The 16648-nt window shown below is 42.6% G+C and overlaps 4 protein-coding genes across 6 annotated transcripts; 2 read left to right on the top strand and 2 right to left on the bottom strand.

Moving 5' to 3' along the window:
- Positions 1-938: 938 nt before the first annotated feature.
- On the top strand, positions 939-4669 carry Duba (Deubiquitinating enzyme A). 2 transcript variants are annotated; one of them, XM_017234552.3, is made up of 8 exons: positions 939-1572; positions 1645-1712; positions 2491-3007; positions 3069-3225; positions 3286-3488; positions 3545-4077; positions 4135-4349; positions 4409-4669. In XM_017234552.3, exons 1-8 carry the CDS (start codon positions 1423-1425, stop codon positions 4501-4503), a joined length of 1938 nt encoding a protein of 645 aa, XP_017090041.2. In that variant the 5' UTR covers positions 939-1422; the 3' UTR covers positions 4504-4669. The 2 variants fall into 2 exon arrangements, with proteins under 2 accessions (XP_017090041.2, XP_017090040.2); XM_017234551.3 differs by having other exon boundaries at positions 4132-4349.
- Positions 4670-5879: 1210 nt separating this feature from the next.
- Positions 5880-9047, bottom strand: LOC108120758 (uncharacterized). Of its 2 annotated transcripts, none has more exons than XM_070279651.1 (4): positions 8720-9047; positions 7129-7754; positions 6918-7069; positions 5880-6862 (listed from the first exon to the last, which is right to left on the bottom strand). In XM_070279651.1, exons 2-4 carry the CDS (start codon positions 7664-7666, stop codon positions 5969-5971), a joined length of 1584 nt encoding a protein of 527 aa, XP_070135752.1. In that variant the 5' UTR covers positions 7667-7754; positions 8720-9047; the 3' UTR covers positions 5880-5968. The 2 variants fall into 2 exon arrangements, with proteins under 2 accessions (XP_070135752.1, XP_017090042.2); XM_017234553.3 differs by lacking the exon at positions 8720-9047 and adding an exon at positions 8323-8657.
- A 39-nt stretch (positions 9048-9086) lies between these two features.
- LOC108120764 (uncharacterized) lies at positions 9087-9627 on the bottom strand. Its single transcript, XM_070279652.1, has 2 exons — positions 9506-9627; positions 9087-9447 (listed from the first exon to the last, which is right to left on the bottom strand). Exons 1-2 carry the CDS (start codon positions 9576-9578, stop codon positions 9188-9190), a joined length of 333 nt encoding a protein of 110 aa, XP_070135753.1. The 5' UTR covers positions 9579-9627; the 3' UTR covers positions 9087-9187.
- An 85-nt stretch (positions 9628-9712) lies between these two features.
- On the top strand, positions 9713-10194 carry LOC108120763 (uncharacterized). Its single transcript, XM_017234558.3, is given in 2 exon segments — positions 9713-9919; positions 9922-10194. Coding segments are annotated over 2 exon segments (309 nt in total). The 5' UTR covers positions 9713-9754; the 3' UTR covers positions 10066-10194.
- Positions 10195-16648: the final 6454 nt, after the last annotated feature.

The following is a 16648-nucleotide window of genomic DNA, read 5'->3' as shown; positions in this document are numbered from 1 at the left end:
ATACCCATAATCGTACCCATATTCGCTCCCATAATCGTTGTATTGAGCATTAGAAACTGCAAAGGCAGTCAATGCCAAAGAAATAAAAAATATCAAAACCTCCGGTTTCATGTTTCCTTGAAATGCCGACTAAAAAGCCAATTACGTTCTAGCGTATTTATACATTTCATTTTGCAAACAAATAAATATTCTGCTGCGTTAACCATTTGTACAGGTGTTTCTGAATGGTTTCTCTAATAAAGGAAAAGTCAGCAACCGCAAAGAAATTCAAACAATGTTTGGATATGGGGAGCTCTTTGATAAAGTTAAGGTTTCAAGTTCAATGAGAAGTATTCGGGAAATGCCAAGGAACTGGTTACTTAAAATACAATGAAAAAACTAGTTATTTGCCAAATCTTAGATGGATATTTTAGTTAATTTTTTAAATAATGAAACTGTTTGGAGCCGCTTCCTTTTGAATATCTTACAAATAACAATAATGTATATATGCTAGACATAATATATTTCTTGAACCTTGTTTATAGAACAACTAAAATCCTTAAATTACCCAAAAAGAAGAGTACTTTATAAAATTGTTAAGGTATAGATGCAAAAGTATCTGTTAATTCGCACGTTTCTATGTAGGTTCAGCTGTCTGTGGATTGTCTATATTTGTATGTGTTTTGTCTACGTCAAATATTCCAAGAAGGTTATAATTAGATACCACTTTATATAAAAAAAACACATAACTTTATTACTTAGAGCTCTTTCATTACGAAAAATGGGTCACAATTCCTACAACAAAGATTCCAAATTTTAAAATACCCGCGCTTTTAATACCGCCACCTATCGATAGTTTCTATAACTACAACCAATCAGATGGTATCAGCAATAATACCAAATTATAGTTCCTTTTAGTATTTTGTCAAGTGCTGGAAAGCGCGACAATATGTCATCGCACACACATGCATACAAGCACAAAACAGAACAGATGAAAATCTGGAAATTTTATTTAATTTGTTAAAAACCAAGTAGTTGGTGAGATTTGAAGCAAGTTTCAGAAACGACAAACGAAACAGAGCGAGCGGCAAGACTCGAAAGTTAGCTGCAAATTGTGAAATCATCGCCAAGTGGGTGAAAGGAGCCCCTATTGACGGACAAAGAAGAACACAAAAACACAGGGCTCCCATAATTTCTCGATTCCATTCCAAGTTAGTGAAAAACGCAAATCAATTCGTTGTCTGAGGAAGAGCAATCGAAAATAGTCGGAGTGGGTCAAAAGCGCCACACTTAGTGGGGGAAAGTGTTGCTGAGCCAAGCATTTGCATTTCTTTCATTTTTTTTCCCCTTAAATAACAATAACAACAAGGGCTGCTGCAGCAACAAACACAACAACACAACCACCTTAACAAGAGAAATACCATCGGAGGCAGCAGCGCCACCATGACAATCAAGCCAGTAAGCGCACCACCCAGCGCCAAGCGTGTCCCAGCCAATGTCGATCCCGACAACAAGGAGGCCCAGGTATCCACTGTAGAGCAGTCGGTGGTCAGTCAGACGCACCGCAACGTCGTCATCGATGGTCACGGACAGGTGAGCAGGCGATGGCCCTTTCAGTTACCCCCTTATTTAATTGGCACCTTGTTTCCCCTCAATGGGATTTAGAGCCCCCAGAGGCGTGGCGAAGTCTATGACGAGCTGGCACGCACCCATCGCTGCAGTCCCCACAAGAGGTGAGTTTTACCCCCAAAGATTGGGGGCTTGGAGCCCTCCCCCCAGAGGCTCCAATTCCTGTGGCAGCTGCATGTTAGAAACTTAATCGCTTCTAGGTTCTTGACGCATTCTTACATGCCACTTGGCTTTTAGGAGGGGCACCAAGTGTTTTGAACTAGTTCTTGCATAATTATTCTTTATTTATTTTTAGAAGAAAAAACATCTCTTATTTAGAGAATAGTTATAGATTATAAAAAATATGCAGAAACATCATTATAATTTAGAAGAAAAAGTACAATTTCTTTCCATCACTCTTGCTGCTGCGTAGAAAGTTGATAATGTCGGCCCATTTCCATTCTGAAGCTGGCGGGGATTCGGTTGTGGTTGTAAACGAAGCCTCCGTGGTGGCAGTGTAGGAAGCGGCGTTGGCAAAAGTGATTGCCAAAAAGGCCAACGAAAGAGCAAAAATTAGAACCACCGACTTCATGTTTGACTAAAAAGCAGACTAAAATATTAATTACGTGTTTTGGGGTTTTATACGCCTTTTTTTTAGAAAACAAATATTTAGACAAGTGCTTTAGAATTGAATCTCTAATAACGCAGGTCATTTGAAGAGTTGGGTAAACAAAAAGCCTTATATTTTTGGCTGTAATATTGATAAACAATAATAGTCACCTAGTAGCTCTTGTTCCAAAATTCAAATCCCAAAAATGGACATTTTGATGGAACTTTTAATGATTTCCTAAATTTATCAAAATTGATATAGAAATTTAAAAAAATGTCACCATGTCTTACCAGCACCCGTTCGAAGCGTCGCGACCACCACGACAGTCATGCTCACCACCACAAGCGCGATCGTCTGGACCGAGAGAAACTGAACCATACCGCCGGTGGAGTTGGTAGCGGTGTACCGGGAGTGGCTGGCAGCAAGTGCAATAGCCCGCCCCTGGCCTCTACTTCGGGCAGCAGCAGTCCGTCGGCGGTGGGACGCAATTCCCCAGAGCATCTGTCTGTTCCCAAGGCCCAGAGTCAAATGTCGCCAGCGGTGGCAGCTGCTAATCTGTTGAAGTCCGTGGAGGAGACCTTCTCGGGCTATAACAGTGGCGATGAGCATCTGCAGCCCAAGGAGCGTACGATTCCGGCCGAGGAGTGGCAGCGTCGCGACTTGGAGTTCGCCAAGTGCATGGAGAAGCGCGGCTACGAGCTGAAGCCGGTCGAAGAAGATGGTGCCTGTCTGTTTCGGTCCATTTCTTTGCAAATTTATGGAGATGAGGAGATGCATGATGTGATTCGTCAACACACCATGGACTACATTGTAATTATAAGGATTATCTGTAGTCTAGTAAGGTTTATAATGTGGATTCTTTATCCTTCAGCATGAGAACCGCGAATACTTTGGACAATTCGTGACCGAGGACATCAATAGCTACATCCAGCGCAAGCGTGCTCGCGATGCCCATGGCAACCACATCGAAATACAGGCCATCTCCGAGATTTACAGTCGTACTGTTGAAGTTTATTGCTATCAGTCAAGTGAGTGGCTATCTATCTGTATCTATACTTGAAAATCCTTATTTTTAAAATCCCTTGCAGATCCAATAAATATTTTCAACTCGGAGCAGTCACAGGCTGGCTATCCACCCTTGCGTTTATCCTATCAACGTGGCTCTCACTACAATGCTATCTTGGATCCATACAATGCCACCGTTGGTGTAGGTCTCGGCTTGGCTGGTTACAAGCCCGAGTTTCAGACCAAGGAGGCAGTGCGTCTCAGCGAGCAGCTGGAGATCGAACAGGTGGGTTGTCTGCGAGAGAGATACTTACTTACTTACTAAAAGAAAACCAATTACAGACCATGTTTGAGGACAAGCTAAAGACAACAGACTGGGAGGCCACCAACGAAGCCATCGAGGAGCAGATTGCTCGCGAGTCCTACCTGCAATGGTGCCGCGACAACATGCAACGTTCGCGCAGCAACAACACGGCCGCCGGCTCGGCCACCTCCTCGACCGTGACCTCAGCCGAGGCACTCACCGACTCCGATGCCTCGCCCTCGAAGTATTCCGCGTGTGGCGCCGTCTCGGGCAGCAGTGGCAATTCGGCTGCCACTTTACCAAGTGCCAGTGGTGGGGATGGCCCGACAGCCTCATTTTCTTTGTCGCCGAAGACGCTGAGCCAGTTCGCCCACAAACTTCCGGCGGAGGTCAATGCTGGCTACGAAAGCGATGCCACTGATATGAGCAGCACCAGTTCGGTGGGCCACTGCGGAGGCAGTTCGTCGCCTAGCCAGCGTTCGGCTAAGACTTCCAAGTCCCAGCGTCGTACCACGGCCTTGCGAAAGAAGCGTCGCCACGAGACCCGCGAGCTGCCAGTGACTGGACAGAAGTGGGTGCATTAAATCATTGCTTTTGAGGATTTTTAAATATATTTTTTCCCTAGCAGTGGCGATGCTCATGAATCTCCACTTCGTAAGAGCCCGAAGCGTGATACTGTACCCGCAGCAACCCGTGCCGAGACCCCGGAGGCCGAGCAGCGCCCCTGCACCTCGAAGCAGTCTTCCAACTCGCCCCAAAAGCCTGAGGATGCCCAGTCGACCAGCAAACCAAACTATTCCAGCTTCTACCAAGAGCTGCTCGAGGCTTCCTATGCTAACGATGGTAAAGTTGAAGAATTTTAATGGAATTTCTTATCTTAAACCAAACCATATTCCAAATAGGTGTTAATGAGAGCGAAATGCTGCAGCAGGCTATCCAAATGTCCACTCGCGACTTCATGGAGGATCAGAAGCGGAAGTATTATTGCGGACCGTAAACTGGCGGTGATCGGGGCGCAACTTTCCCAACAGTGTACAGTGATTAGGAGGTTCTTTTCGCAACGAAAACGAAACACAAAACTTACCAAAAAAAAAAACAAAAAACTAAAAAAGAAAAAAACAACGCAAAAATTACATAAGATCTTGAATGTTAAAAGTGGAAAATGGCCACGTGAAGCGTTTAGAGAGAACTTGGTCTTTAATCCGATCGTGGATCAATACCCGTCTGCTTTGCAAATACACATTTACACTCTCACATACTATTCTATACATTTATGTATATATATAAAAACTAATTATAAAAATATATTTTATAATTAGGACTCGTCGTTGTATAATTATGACCTGCATTGAAGAATCTTAAGACAGTGAATGGTCTGATTTTTGATTTTTGATTTTCTGATTTTTGATTTCTGATTTGTATGTGTATAGAAGCACAAATTTTTGATAAGCCTAAAAAAAAAGCCACGTTCCTTCTTTCCCCTCCACAATCCCCCCCACCCCCCATATAAAATTAATTCTATTTTTAAATACATCCTTTATGTTAAGCTTAGTTATTGTACGCTATGGGCAGTAATTGAAACCAATGGCTCGTACACAAAGAATCGATATAAAAAAAAACTAACACCCAGACATATACATATATATATATATACGATAATGGATAATGATAATGATAATGCTAATATTATTTAATTGAATACAATAAATGGTGCATAATAATCGTAATTTATGAGTAATCTAAATAAAGCAAGTAAATAGCCCCAATAAAACGACAGATGACTTTGTTTTTAGATCAAATGATGTACTTTACTGCATATTTACAATGAAAGGTGGTTCTTTTATCTTTTATTTATAGATTGCATTTCTTTTATACTATATATGGTATATAAATATATATTTATATAGAACTATAGTTCGCTGCCAGTGAACGGTGAACGGTATTCATGTATTCGTACAGGCGTATGTACATATGGACATACAACATTGAGTCTAATTGTACAAAAATACATTTCACTAAAAATACATTGCATATAAAATTATTCCATTTGCATTATTCCATTTTTTTTTTGTTTTTTTTTTTTCTTAAATTAGATTATGGAATGGCGATGGCGGACAATGGCCTGGGACCGAGCACGTTGGGGGTTTATCTTAAAGAATATATAAAGAAATAGGAACTAAAAGTTAAAAATCATAGAAATTTAAGTAGTTTTTACCCTTGATGTGCGTTTAGTTTATAAAAAGGTCCCTTCATTATCATATGGACTTACGATTAAAATTGTACAACGTGAAGACATTAGCTAACATCCTCCAGGTTTTTTTTGGTTTATTATCCGATTTGTGAGAGTCAATTAAATTGTGTGGACCGAGATAGTTTTTGATAAACAGCCAACTCTTATGATTATTGACTGCCTTGTTTCGAAATTGAATTTTGATTTAACTGACTTTACAAAAATCATTTGGCTAATTTATCATTTGCTGATTTTGTTGCTGCTGCTGCGATGTCTGCTGCTGCTGCTGCGTCGTCTGCTGCGTTATCACTATGTGATGTTGCTGTTGTTGTTGCTGCTGCTGTTGCTGTTGCTGCTGTTGTTGCAATTGTTGTTGCTGGGTGGCTAGTTGATTGGCATGTTGCAAGGCCGCTGTGGTGGCCTCTGTCACCACTGGCTGCAACATACTGGTGCCATTCTCTCGCCTCACATGACTATTCAGCTCGGCCTTGACCCTCCGGGCGATGTGGGAGCGGGTGTGCTTGCGCAGGTGATCCTTGCGATAGAAGCCCTTGCCACACTCGGCGCACTGGTGCCGCTTCTCGCCCGAGTGGATGACAAAGTGCAGGCTGAGCTGCTCCTTCCGCTTGAAGGCCTTCAGGCAGACGGTACAGATGTAGGGCCGGTCCGGATTGTGCGACTGTTTGTGCCGCGTCAGGTGATCCTTTCGCTTCAGCGACGCCTGGCAGATGTCGCACACGTACCGCTTCTCCAGGTTGTGCCCCACCAGGTGCACTTCGAGCAGTTCCGGCTCCGGGTACGCCACATGGCATTCGGGGCACATGTACAGCGGGCTACCGTCCAGCGCCGTTCCCAGTCGTATCTCTCCGGGACGCAGTTTCGGTTTCCGGTCCTTGCTGCGCTTTTTCCGCTTCTTCTTCTTGCCCCCGCTCCCGCTGGCTCCCGTGGCCGCTGCTGTCGCCGTGGCAGTGGCCGTGGCGGTGGCTGCCACCGTGTCCTGTGCCTGCAACTGCAACGTTGCCTGCTGTTGGGGCTGCAGCGTCAACTGCTCCTGCTGAGGTATACTAATGGTTGTGGTGCCCAAGGTGTTGATCCCGATGGCAGGTCCCGTCTGCACTTGCAGGACCTAAGAGGAAGGAGATTAGTGTCTGGGTTGGAGAGTATCCTTAATCATTACTTACCACATTCTGTTGGTTCTCCTTTTTGATCGTTTCCGCGGAGTATTTGAGGAAGTGGTGCAACGAGAGGGGTAAAGTGTTGGCTGGAAGATGCGAGAGGTAGTCGGCCACGGTGGTGCCCGGCGTCAGGGTCTGCCACGAGGTATTTTGAAGAACTGAAAGGATAAGAGATCTTAGAAGAGTCTCCAACCATGGAAATCCAACCACTACCCACCTTGTTGTTGCAGTATGGCGTTGCACAAATCTTGGGTGAGCTCCTGAGGCGCCGTCACTTGTTGCTGTTGCATCTGCTGCTGTTGCTGCTGCTGCTGATTGGAAGTTCCCGCTTGCATGGCATCCGCGGCAGAACTCGTCGTTGCAGCAGTGGCATATGCAACCGTTGCATATTGCGTCTGTTGCTGTTGCTGTTGCTGCTGTTGTTGCTGCTGGGCGGTAGCCACCAGATGACCATTGTACTTGTCACCCTGCAGTGCCTCATCCTGGCCGCCACGAAACTTATTATTTCCGGATCCGGTCGCCATGTTGGCCTGGCCGAAGTGGGCGACCTGTTGCTGCTGCTGTTGCTGGTAGCGATTGCTGCTGCCGGCGGCATCTTGCTGCTGCTGCTGCTGTTGGGGATTATTGGTGGCAGTGACCGTGACATCGGCCACGGCGGCGGTAACCGTAGAGATCAGGGGCGCCGTGCTGGTCGTGAACTGGGGCAGGCCGGGTATGTTGCCGGGAAAAGTGTTGCCAAACGGAGTGAAGTTCATTGTGCGTCTTGTGGTTATAGTTTAGAGATTAGGAGTCTTGGGAAAGATTACGATCTGATGCAGATTTTGTGCGTTTTAGATTAGGAAACTGTAAGGAAAATAATTGGAAAGAATTTTAATTTTTATTTAAATTTTATACATTTTTAAAAATTTTAAATATGTAAAGTTTATGAAACCAAACTCCATCAATAACCGATTGAAAACTTTTCAACAATTTAAGCTTAGATGGCTTTTGTGTGGAAAGTGAAAACATTGGCGGCGTTGTTGTTATTTTAGATGACTTGCCGAGTCACACACACACGCACAGACACCCGTCTAAACACCGCCCAAGACCACCCACCACCCCACCGCCCACAAACGATAAAAAAGAGCGCGAATCCTGCGCGCTGTGCCAGAGCGAGAGATGTTACGCGAACGACAGAGAGAGCAAGAAGCAATAAAAAGCCACGGAAGGGGGATCGCGGAGTGGGGGACGAGTTAGTGTGTCGGTACATTAAGATTAGGTTAGGGCTGACCTGACCTGCAAGTGTTAATGATTTTCCACTTTACGGATTCAAATCAAATTCAAGAATATATATAACTCATACGCCCTGTTGGCCGTTGCTTTGTTTGAAATATAACGTATACGCAGTGTTGGCACTGCGAGAAATTCTAACCTGACTCGCCAGTGTCAAAAGTCAAAGGCTGCGCCATATCGATTTTCACTAAGTACGCAAATTAGTGTCGCTTTTTAATTGAAAACTGCACATTTTTATTGTTTTGGGTAAGTAGTTAGTTGACTTTTCATCGTTTGCCGGTTTGATAAATAAACTTTCACTTGGCGATGGAGGGGAGGGGGAGGAGGAGGAGGAGACGGTGTCACGGAGGTGGCCCGTTCCAGGTCGGCGTTTATTTCAGCCATCTGCGCGCGAGAACCCGTGACACAATAAAGCGCAAGGCTTTCGGTGGCAAAGAAAAGTGCAGCCAACTGCAGTAGCACTCTCTGCCTGCCTGCCTGCCTGCCCCGTGGAGGTCAAAGTGGTGCCCCCACTGGTGAGCCAAAGGGGGAAGTACCGTTCAATGTCTGATGTGCACATGCACATGCACAGCGCCCGAAAACACCCGCCGCATCCACATCTGCGAGCCACCTGGCGGCGCGTGGCGTAGCTGCTTCTCTACTGAAGACTCCACTCCCGGCTACGTCTGCCACTCTGGGACTCCGGTATCCCGGCATCGTTCGATAGGCGTTCGGCTTTCAACCGGCACAGAGCCGTAATTGTGTTAGTTTGTCTAACTACGGTTGTGTGCGTTTCTGTGAGAGAATCGACGAGAGCGCGAGACAACAAACAATTCTCTCTCTCGTGTAGTGGAATATTAAAAAAAAAAAAACAGACATTTCACATATTTTTGCCATTTTGAAAAGAGCAAATACAGTTAGTTGACAAAAGTTTATCGATAGATGATGTTATTATAAATATTATAATGGGGTTTGTTGAGCGATAAATAAGTGTAGCATAGTTTAGGGGGTGATTTTTTTCATTTTTAATATTTCTTTAAAGAGAAATCCTCTCGATAAGGCATTTCCAACAAAGCCGTTTCCAAGACCTTTGGTTTTAAATAGAGGGAGGTATGTTTGGGTATGCAGACACCGCGTACCTTTCGATATCCTTTCCGGCAGACACACTTGGGATTAAAACAATAATTTTCCGCCGGACAATAATCACCACCAGAGCACTCCACCAACAGACAGCTTACGACTTCATTTTCTTCACAATTGACACCCATTACTTGGTAGTTATCATCTGGAAATCGGTTACTAAGTATAGGTTTTTTAATCTTTATAAGAATTAAGGTAGTTACTATTATAAGAAGGTCTCCGGGCTAAGACTAAGCCGAGCAGAAAGGCGTTTAGACATAAGTGGAGTAAGTACATAGCTAAACTGAAGATTATATGTATTGTATTCTTAAAAGCGTTTCTAAATAGAGAAGATAATTAGATTATCATGCTCTATATTAAACACTATACCTCTATATAACACAAACTCCACTGCCCATTGAGAACTTAAAGGGCCCACAAAGGCCCAGTTTCAGCTCCCTATACTCCAGACAATGGGTACATTCCCCCTTCCAGTATACTCGCATGTGACTTATCCATTCACAAATATGGATGTGGGAAAATTTGCATATATGCATTGGAAGTCGAGCCCCGAGAGGAACAACAACAACAAGTGCAACCAAAACAAAGATGCTGCGCTCCTGACACTGAAACCCGCACACAAGGCCAATCGACGAAATCAGGCCACGGACACGAATTCCGGCACGGTGGCGATGGCTATGGCTATGGCGATGGCGATGGCGATGACGTAGAGGATGCTTCCGGCAAACGGCCTACCAAAGCAAAAGGGGCAGCCAACCCGTAGCCAGGAACCACGACCACCCACACCACAAAATCGTATTTCTCCAGAAGGAGAGGTAACTGCACTCTATACTACACTGGAAATTATTTTTGATCAAAATTTTACAAAAAAAGATTATGAGCCTATAGAAATTAAACTAAGACCCTCTAATTTACGATTAAAATTTCCAAAATTATAGCGTCTATTTAGTAGAGGTATTATTCGTTTCTCTCAGTGTACTTGAACTCCCATTGCATTCGTTGTCTGGTAAACACCGAGTACTCACACCGAAGAGTGAGAGTGACGACTGCGGCAGGCAGACTTGGTGGCTCATCTGGGTGGTGGGGTGGTAGGGTGGTGTGGCAAGTGCAACTCTCCGTGCGCATGTGGTGGTGGCTGTGTGCTCTGGTTTTTGCATAGCCACCTCAAACGGCATCCACGGCATCCATTGCATCATCATTCTCGTTAACGGTGTCGTGGTCGTAATGGTGGTAGAAAGTCGACGCATCTGCCGGTCAACCCGTCAACAAACTTTCCACTTGGCTTTGGAGCCACCTCCCACCACCACCCTCGAAATATGGATACCTCATTCACAATCTTTGTGGCGGTGAGGATGCAAAATGTGTTACAAGTGGTAGGAAATGCATTTAAAAGGTCATGAACTGGGGTCTATCCTTTTTTTTTTTTAAATAAACCTTTCTCTAAATATTTATATTTTAAAAATATTTATAGGATATTAAATTCTTTTAAAAAACTATTATTTTTAAAGGTCTTAGGATTTTTGTGGCATGCATCCCACCATGCAACCACTGTGCTTTTTCGGCTGGGCCATAAACGTGGCCGCAACCGTATTTGTGTCCGTATCCGTGTCCGTGTCGGTGTCCATGCCCCCCCTGTTGTTTTTCGGCAAAGACGTACTGTGAGGCAGATGCAAGTCGCGCCCGTTGCGCCACAAAACTCCCATTGGTGCCACAATTCGCCACGGATTGCACGCCTCTTGCAGCAGCACCAGCATCTGTGTGTGCGCCGTGAAAGTGAAACTGCGTCGCACGGCGAAGCCCGGCTAACGGAGTCATGGCCGGAGTCGCCGAAATGCCATATTCGTGGCCGTGGCCGTGGCCGTGGCCATGACCCGTCGTCCTCTACTCCGTTCTCTGAATTTTGTATTTTGTATTTCGGCGCCGACACACAACTCACGTACACAGAAGTTTCGGGGAAATTCGGAAACGCGGTCATATGATGTCGATGACGTTGCGGTTGACTCTGCATTTCGATTTAAGGACATTAAATACTGATTTATGGCCTGATTGTGTTTGCGAATCAAGTGGTACAAGGAAGTGAAGGAAGAAAGTTTTTTCAGTGAGTTTTCACCTATTTAAGAATTTTTTCTTTGCCAGATGCATCTAAAAAATGGTGTTGAGGGGTTTTATGAGATATTTTGATTTTAGGGGATTATTTTCAGGGAATGAATAGGACTATTTAATTATTATTTGATTTAAGTTTTAGAAGTACTTTTTTTTAAGGAAAGCTTGAAATCAGAAAAACAAGATTTTGAAATCTTCGAGTAGGAATACTCCTGAGAATGCAGTTTTCAATAAGAATATTAAATACATATATTTATAAAAAATTCTAAACAAAATCTAAAAAATTTCCATAAAAAACATTTATTCAATTTTTTTAAACCGTCTTTTTCTATAAAATTAAAATATATTACAAAAAACAAAAACTTCTTTTCGACAACAACTATTATCCTTAATAACAACTTTAAAGAGTCAAAACCTCATACTTTGAAGGATTAAGGGCAGTAAAGTTATTTTTAAAATATAAAATTTACTCAAATACTTTAGAATTTATAATAATATTTTAAATTAATTTCCAAGTAAAGAAAAAGTACACATTTTTAATCCCTATCATTTAAATTTTAAAAAATAAATCACTTTTTCTTGCAATAGCGGACTATCCACAAAATGTAGCATACTTTTGAGCGCCTTTAATAGTTCACTTTACTTCCCTTGAGTGATTTGCATGTAGGTACCTAAAACTGGCTATGTACTCACTGGCTTTTCAATTGCTCCCAACTCTGTTCACATTTTTCAATTGTCGGCTAGGAAACATGAGGTTGTAAACACGAGGTTGCCCCATCAATTGTTTACCAAGAAATGTCTGCCACGAGATTTCGTGAGTTGTTGATGTTTTGATCGCGTGAAAGTGAAAAACGCGACAGTGAAAATTTCGCCAAAAATAAACAGGGGGGCGTCGTTGCGACGGGAAGCGATAGGATACGGTTGCGATGAGATACGACCGGAGATTTTGGCACGACCGGATGACGTAGTGTCGCCACTGACGTTATAAAGTAAACTGATTGAAAGTGCGTTCGTCTGTGATGGCCGGCGCCTAAAATTGTGTAGAGAAGCCGATACACACACACACTCACACAGTTCGCATAAATACCAATACGGATACAACAGTTCCAATACAGAGGACAGTGTCGATGCTCTGGACTAGCAGTTTGGCCAAATGTTTGCCGCCGGCAGACAATTATTTACTCTTTAAATTGCCGACAAAGCGACAGGACTCACACACGCACACACATACACACACATGTAGTTGAACGTGCTTACAGACGCCACCTCCATGTCCTCTTTCTTCCCATAACACACACACACACTCACACGCACTATGAACAACTCCTCGCTTTCGCTTTTGTATTTGTCCTCTCGGCTAACTTCGTTTGGCTCTCTATAGGAGGCTGTGCTCTCTCGCCGGCTCTCTGGAAGTTAGAGCGCCGCTCTTCCTGCCTGTTCGGAGGTGTCCCGTTAGTTAATTTGAGCGCGCGCCGGCAGGTGCAACAGTTTTTTTCAAAAGCACTTTTTAAATAGCCATTTTCGCCTGCATCAGATCTAACAAAACCTATTAAAATACCTCGTACATAGGCGTTTACATAAGTGCACTTATGTATTCAAGTGATTTATATGTGTGTGTGTAAAAGGGTATGTTTAGCTTAAAGGAAGGGGCTACAAATCATTTTGTTTTTTTTTTAAATAAAGATTTTTTACGAGGGGGTGAGGTTTATTTTAAACTTCGAGAAAATTTTACAAAGAATAGTTTTTTGAAAGGTTTTTTTAAAAGTTTATTATTATTTATATAGATACATATGCATTTAATATTTTATTTTATAAGTTAATCTATAGTTTTTTATACATTATGCAGCTTAAAGATTATATTTTAGCTCAAAGAACAGGGATAGAATATAATAATATCAAATTCATATTTTTTTAAAAAATTGAAAAAAAATGAACGAGAACCATGAAAGAAAAGCTTCATATCTTTATAAGATCTATAACAAGATCCATAGGCCTGAGGGTAATAAGATCTAAGTATAATAAACATGACTTGGGTCCTATAGCATGACAAGATACTATATACTCATAATCCATATATCTTTATATCTTTCTATTGTCAACATCATTTAAAATCTTGTTAACAAAATCCTCTTATTTCTAATTGCCATAAAGCCCTACTATAGGTATATATATGTATATTCCCCATGAAATCAATACTCTTATGCAAGAATAATAAAAAAGGGATACGGCATCGACTTTTGTCTAAGGGCCCGACCAGCACGTGTGTAGGTTCACAGATTTGTGCCAACTGCTAAAATGGACCAGCAGAAGTGCACAACACCCAACAGAAACTAAATCTAAACAACACCGGAACACCCGTAAAGCCCGGCACGGGGCAAGGTCGCACCCCCCGACACACCGCCCCTCACCCCAAAAAACAAAATGGGGAACCGAAAACTAACCAAAAACTAAAAGTGAATCGAGCCCAAAACGAATCGGAGTGGCCCATCCATTTATAGTGTGATATAGGGGGGTTTCGGTGGTGTTTCGGCCCAAAAAAAAGGGTGTGTGACCCGGCAGACGGAGCTCTGCTGCCGAGCGCCGAAAATTTCATTCATAAAATTCTAAAACGCGCTAAAATCTAAAATTCTAAACAAACCGGTCGGCAGTCGACCGAATTGTCGGGAGTCGGGAGTTGGTCGCCTCCTGAGGAGATCCCACATATATGACGTATACGCCCAGTGTTCCTCTGCCACTTGCTGCACATGCCAACTCATGGCTCCTGGCATGGCTGTGCCTCCTAGTGTGGCAAGTGTGCGTGTGTGTCACGCGTAAAAAAGCATTTCAAATTTTTGGATGTTGCACAGATGGAAGGTCCTTGTATAGAGGATGTTCTGTGGATTCAACTTTAGGTAGTAGAATTAGGTTTTAGAAAAGGGTGTTAGCTTTAGTATTTGTTCCTTTTTTAGGATTATAATTAAAGGATTGAGTAGGTTTTGGTACTTTTGAAACGAAGGGGTATAATCGTACCTCCTAAGAGGCACACACTTCTTCCCCATTAAGTTTGTTTCTTGTTCAAAGTCTAAAAGTATGCAAAATATATTGCAGCACACATAAAACTGCATTTAAAGATGTTTTGCGCACAACTGTACTATGAGAGGCCGGCCATTTTGTTATTATTTTTAGCAGACGACAGCAAGCAAAATCAAACTAAAAAATGGCAATTTTATGTATACATATTATAAAATATGTATAGAGATTTATATACGTTTATATTGAGACAAAAACAAAAAAAGAAAACTTTTACATAAATGCAGTGACACACACAACATTATTTATTTGTTCATACGTACGTACGTATGTCCTGGGAAAAGGCCTATGTAGAAGTTTTGTAGTATCCTAAGGCCAAAAGTAAATGTGTGTGTGTGTGTGTGTCATTGCGTTTTTCTACATCCGTATGTATGTGTATGTGGGTGTCCTGCCATGTCCTCTTCTGTGTGTATGTGTGCTTGCATTGCCTAACTTTATACTAAAGTGCAACAAACTCTGCTCTACACACAAAAACGCCGCCCAACAAAATGCAATCAAATGGCAAAAATTTTACCCAGACTGCAGGCCAAAAACAACAGAAACAACAACAACACCCATAGCAGGAACAAATGTTGTTGCCACAACTGCAACTGCAGTCAGTCTCATCATGCCACAGAGGCCAGTGGGTGATATGGGGTGTGGAATATAGTGTGGTAGGGGCAGTGTGGTGTTGCAGTTGCAAGCCAGACACTGGCCATAAAACAGCAAAAACAAACTGCATGTGAAACATTTTAGTTGCATTTTCTACATAGACTATGAAAGGGTGGACTTTGGTTATCACATGCATAAGGCAATATGGCGTATGAGTGATATTTTTCAATCAGCTTACATATCACGCATACGCCATGTTGACAATTTTAAAGAAAGCTTTGAAATAATATTAATGTAAGGTTTTCTCTTTTTTAAAGATTCTTTAAATATTTATAATATTATGTAATGGGAGTTTAATTTTTCTAATTTTCTCTCCACAAAGTTCACTCCATTTTACATATAAATTCAAATGTGTGAGTCCCTGCGTTGCTGTGCGTCTGTGGGTGTGGGTGCATAATCCATGTGCATATATAAATGTACAAAATCAACCCTTAGCTTTTGACTAGCCGCATAAAAAAGGTGCATTTGCCTACGTGCGTGTGTGTATAAAATAAATTTCATTTAAATTAAAATAAATAAAACTCGTCCCCAAGCCCGACACGTCGCCCCCAAAAACAAGAAGTTAGACAAAGCGCAGACACATCCATAATAGTCTGTTCTGTCCAATCCCCCTCCATTAGCCCACACTCCTCAACAAACATGGTCAATTCCCTAAAAACGGAAAACAGAAAACAGAAATTGCAGATGAAACTGTCTGGACATTGAAGAAAAAGCCTTTTATTAGGCCGACGACTGCAGTCTATGCATTTTAATTGATTGCCAGTCATCTTTGTTGCTTTTATTTTTGGCAAAATTCCATTAATCTTCGGCAATTTTCGGCCATTGCCCTCAATCCTGTATCCTGAATGCCATTAAGTGCCAAGATGCTGAAATAAGTTGCTCAAAGGGAGCACAAAAAGTGATTACGAAATCATTTAGTCCTGCTGAAGATTTGTAGAAGATATGGAATCTTAATTAAATAATCTTGATGGATAATATGCTGAATGATGAATAGTTCTATGAGAATTTAATTAAATATATTTTTTAATTGAAAAAAATAATATTTAAATAAACATTTCTAAATCTTTATAAGACTGGGTAGTTCCTTTCTATTAAAGTATCTTGACTATCTTCATACAATTCTTGTAAAAATTTGCATACCACATGCCGCAACCACATTTTAGCCTGCAACCCAAGACAGGACTCAAGTCCTGACAAAAAAAAATACGAGAAACCACCACAAGTCCACACAAAAAAGCCACCCACGAGAAACAGGCCACGAAGACGGAGGCAAACATTAACCAAAACAGGCGATGACGGTGATGGTGGCCAAAGGGGAACACGTCCTCGACCTAGTTCAATGCCAATGTCATTGTGCCACATTATCGCCGGCGAGGCGACGTCGTCCTCTGCCTGCTGCCTGCTGTTGGCTGCCGGCTTGGCCTTGGCTGGAGTTGAAGCTGGAGGGAAACGAGCGCATGAGTCGAGGCCACGGCCACGGCCACGAACATGGCCAAAGTGGCACACGGCAGGCAGTCAGGCGG

This window comes from Drosophila bipectinata, chromosome 3L (genome assembly GCF_030179905.1).
Source record: "Drosophila bipectinata strain 14024-0381.07 chromosome 3L, DbipHiC1v2, whole genome shotgun sequence".
Taxonomy (NCBI): domain Eukaryota; kingdom Metazoa; phylum Arthropoda; class Insecta; order Diptera; family Drosophilidae; genus Drosophila; species Drosophila bipectinata.
The sequence above is the reverse complement of the archived record's forward strand: the minus strand, read 5'-3'. Positions and strand labels throughout refer to the sequence as shown.

What these genes read in the sequence shown, in the direction of transcription:
- LOC108120758 (XM_070279651.1), bottom strand. Translation starts at nt 7,666, where the DNA reads ATGAACTTCACTCCGTTTGGCAACACTTTTCCCGGCAACATACCCGGC. An exon ending in CGCCATACTGCAACAACAAG is followed by an intron (nt 7,070 to 7,128) that starts GTGGGTAGTGGT and finishes TTATCCTTTCAG; the next exon opens with TTCTTCAAAATACCTCGTGG. An exon ending in AGGAGAACCAACAGAATGTG is followed by an intron (nt 6,863 to 6,917) that starts GTAAGTAATGAT and finishes CCTTCCTCTTAG; the next exon opens with GTCCTGCAAGTGCAGACGGG.
- Duba (XM_017234551.3), top strand. Translation starts at nt 1,423, where the DNA reads ATGACAATCAAGCCAGTAAGCGCACCACCCAGCGCCAAGCGTGTCCCA. An exon ending in CGCTGCAGTCCCCACAAGAG is followed by an intron (nt 1,713 to 2,490) that starts GTGAGTTTTACC and finishes ATGTCTTACCAG; the next exon opens with CACCCGTTCGAAGCGTCGCG. An exon ending in CTGCCAGTGACTGGACAGAA is followed by an intron (nt 4,078 to 4,131) that starts GTGGGTGCATTA and finishes TTTTTTCCCTAG; the next exon opens with CAGTGGCGATGCTCATGAAT.
- LOC108120764 (XM_070279652.1), bottom strand. Translation starts at nt 9,578, where the DNA reads ATGTACTTACTCCACTTATGTCTAAACGCCTTTCTGCTCGGCTTAGTC. An exon ending in CCGGAGACCTTCTTATAATA is followed by an intron (nt 9,448 to 9,505) that starts GTAACTACCTTA and finishes ACCGATTTCCAG; the next exon opens with ATGATAACTACCAAGTAATG.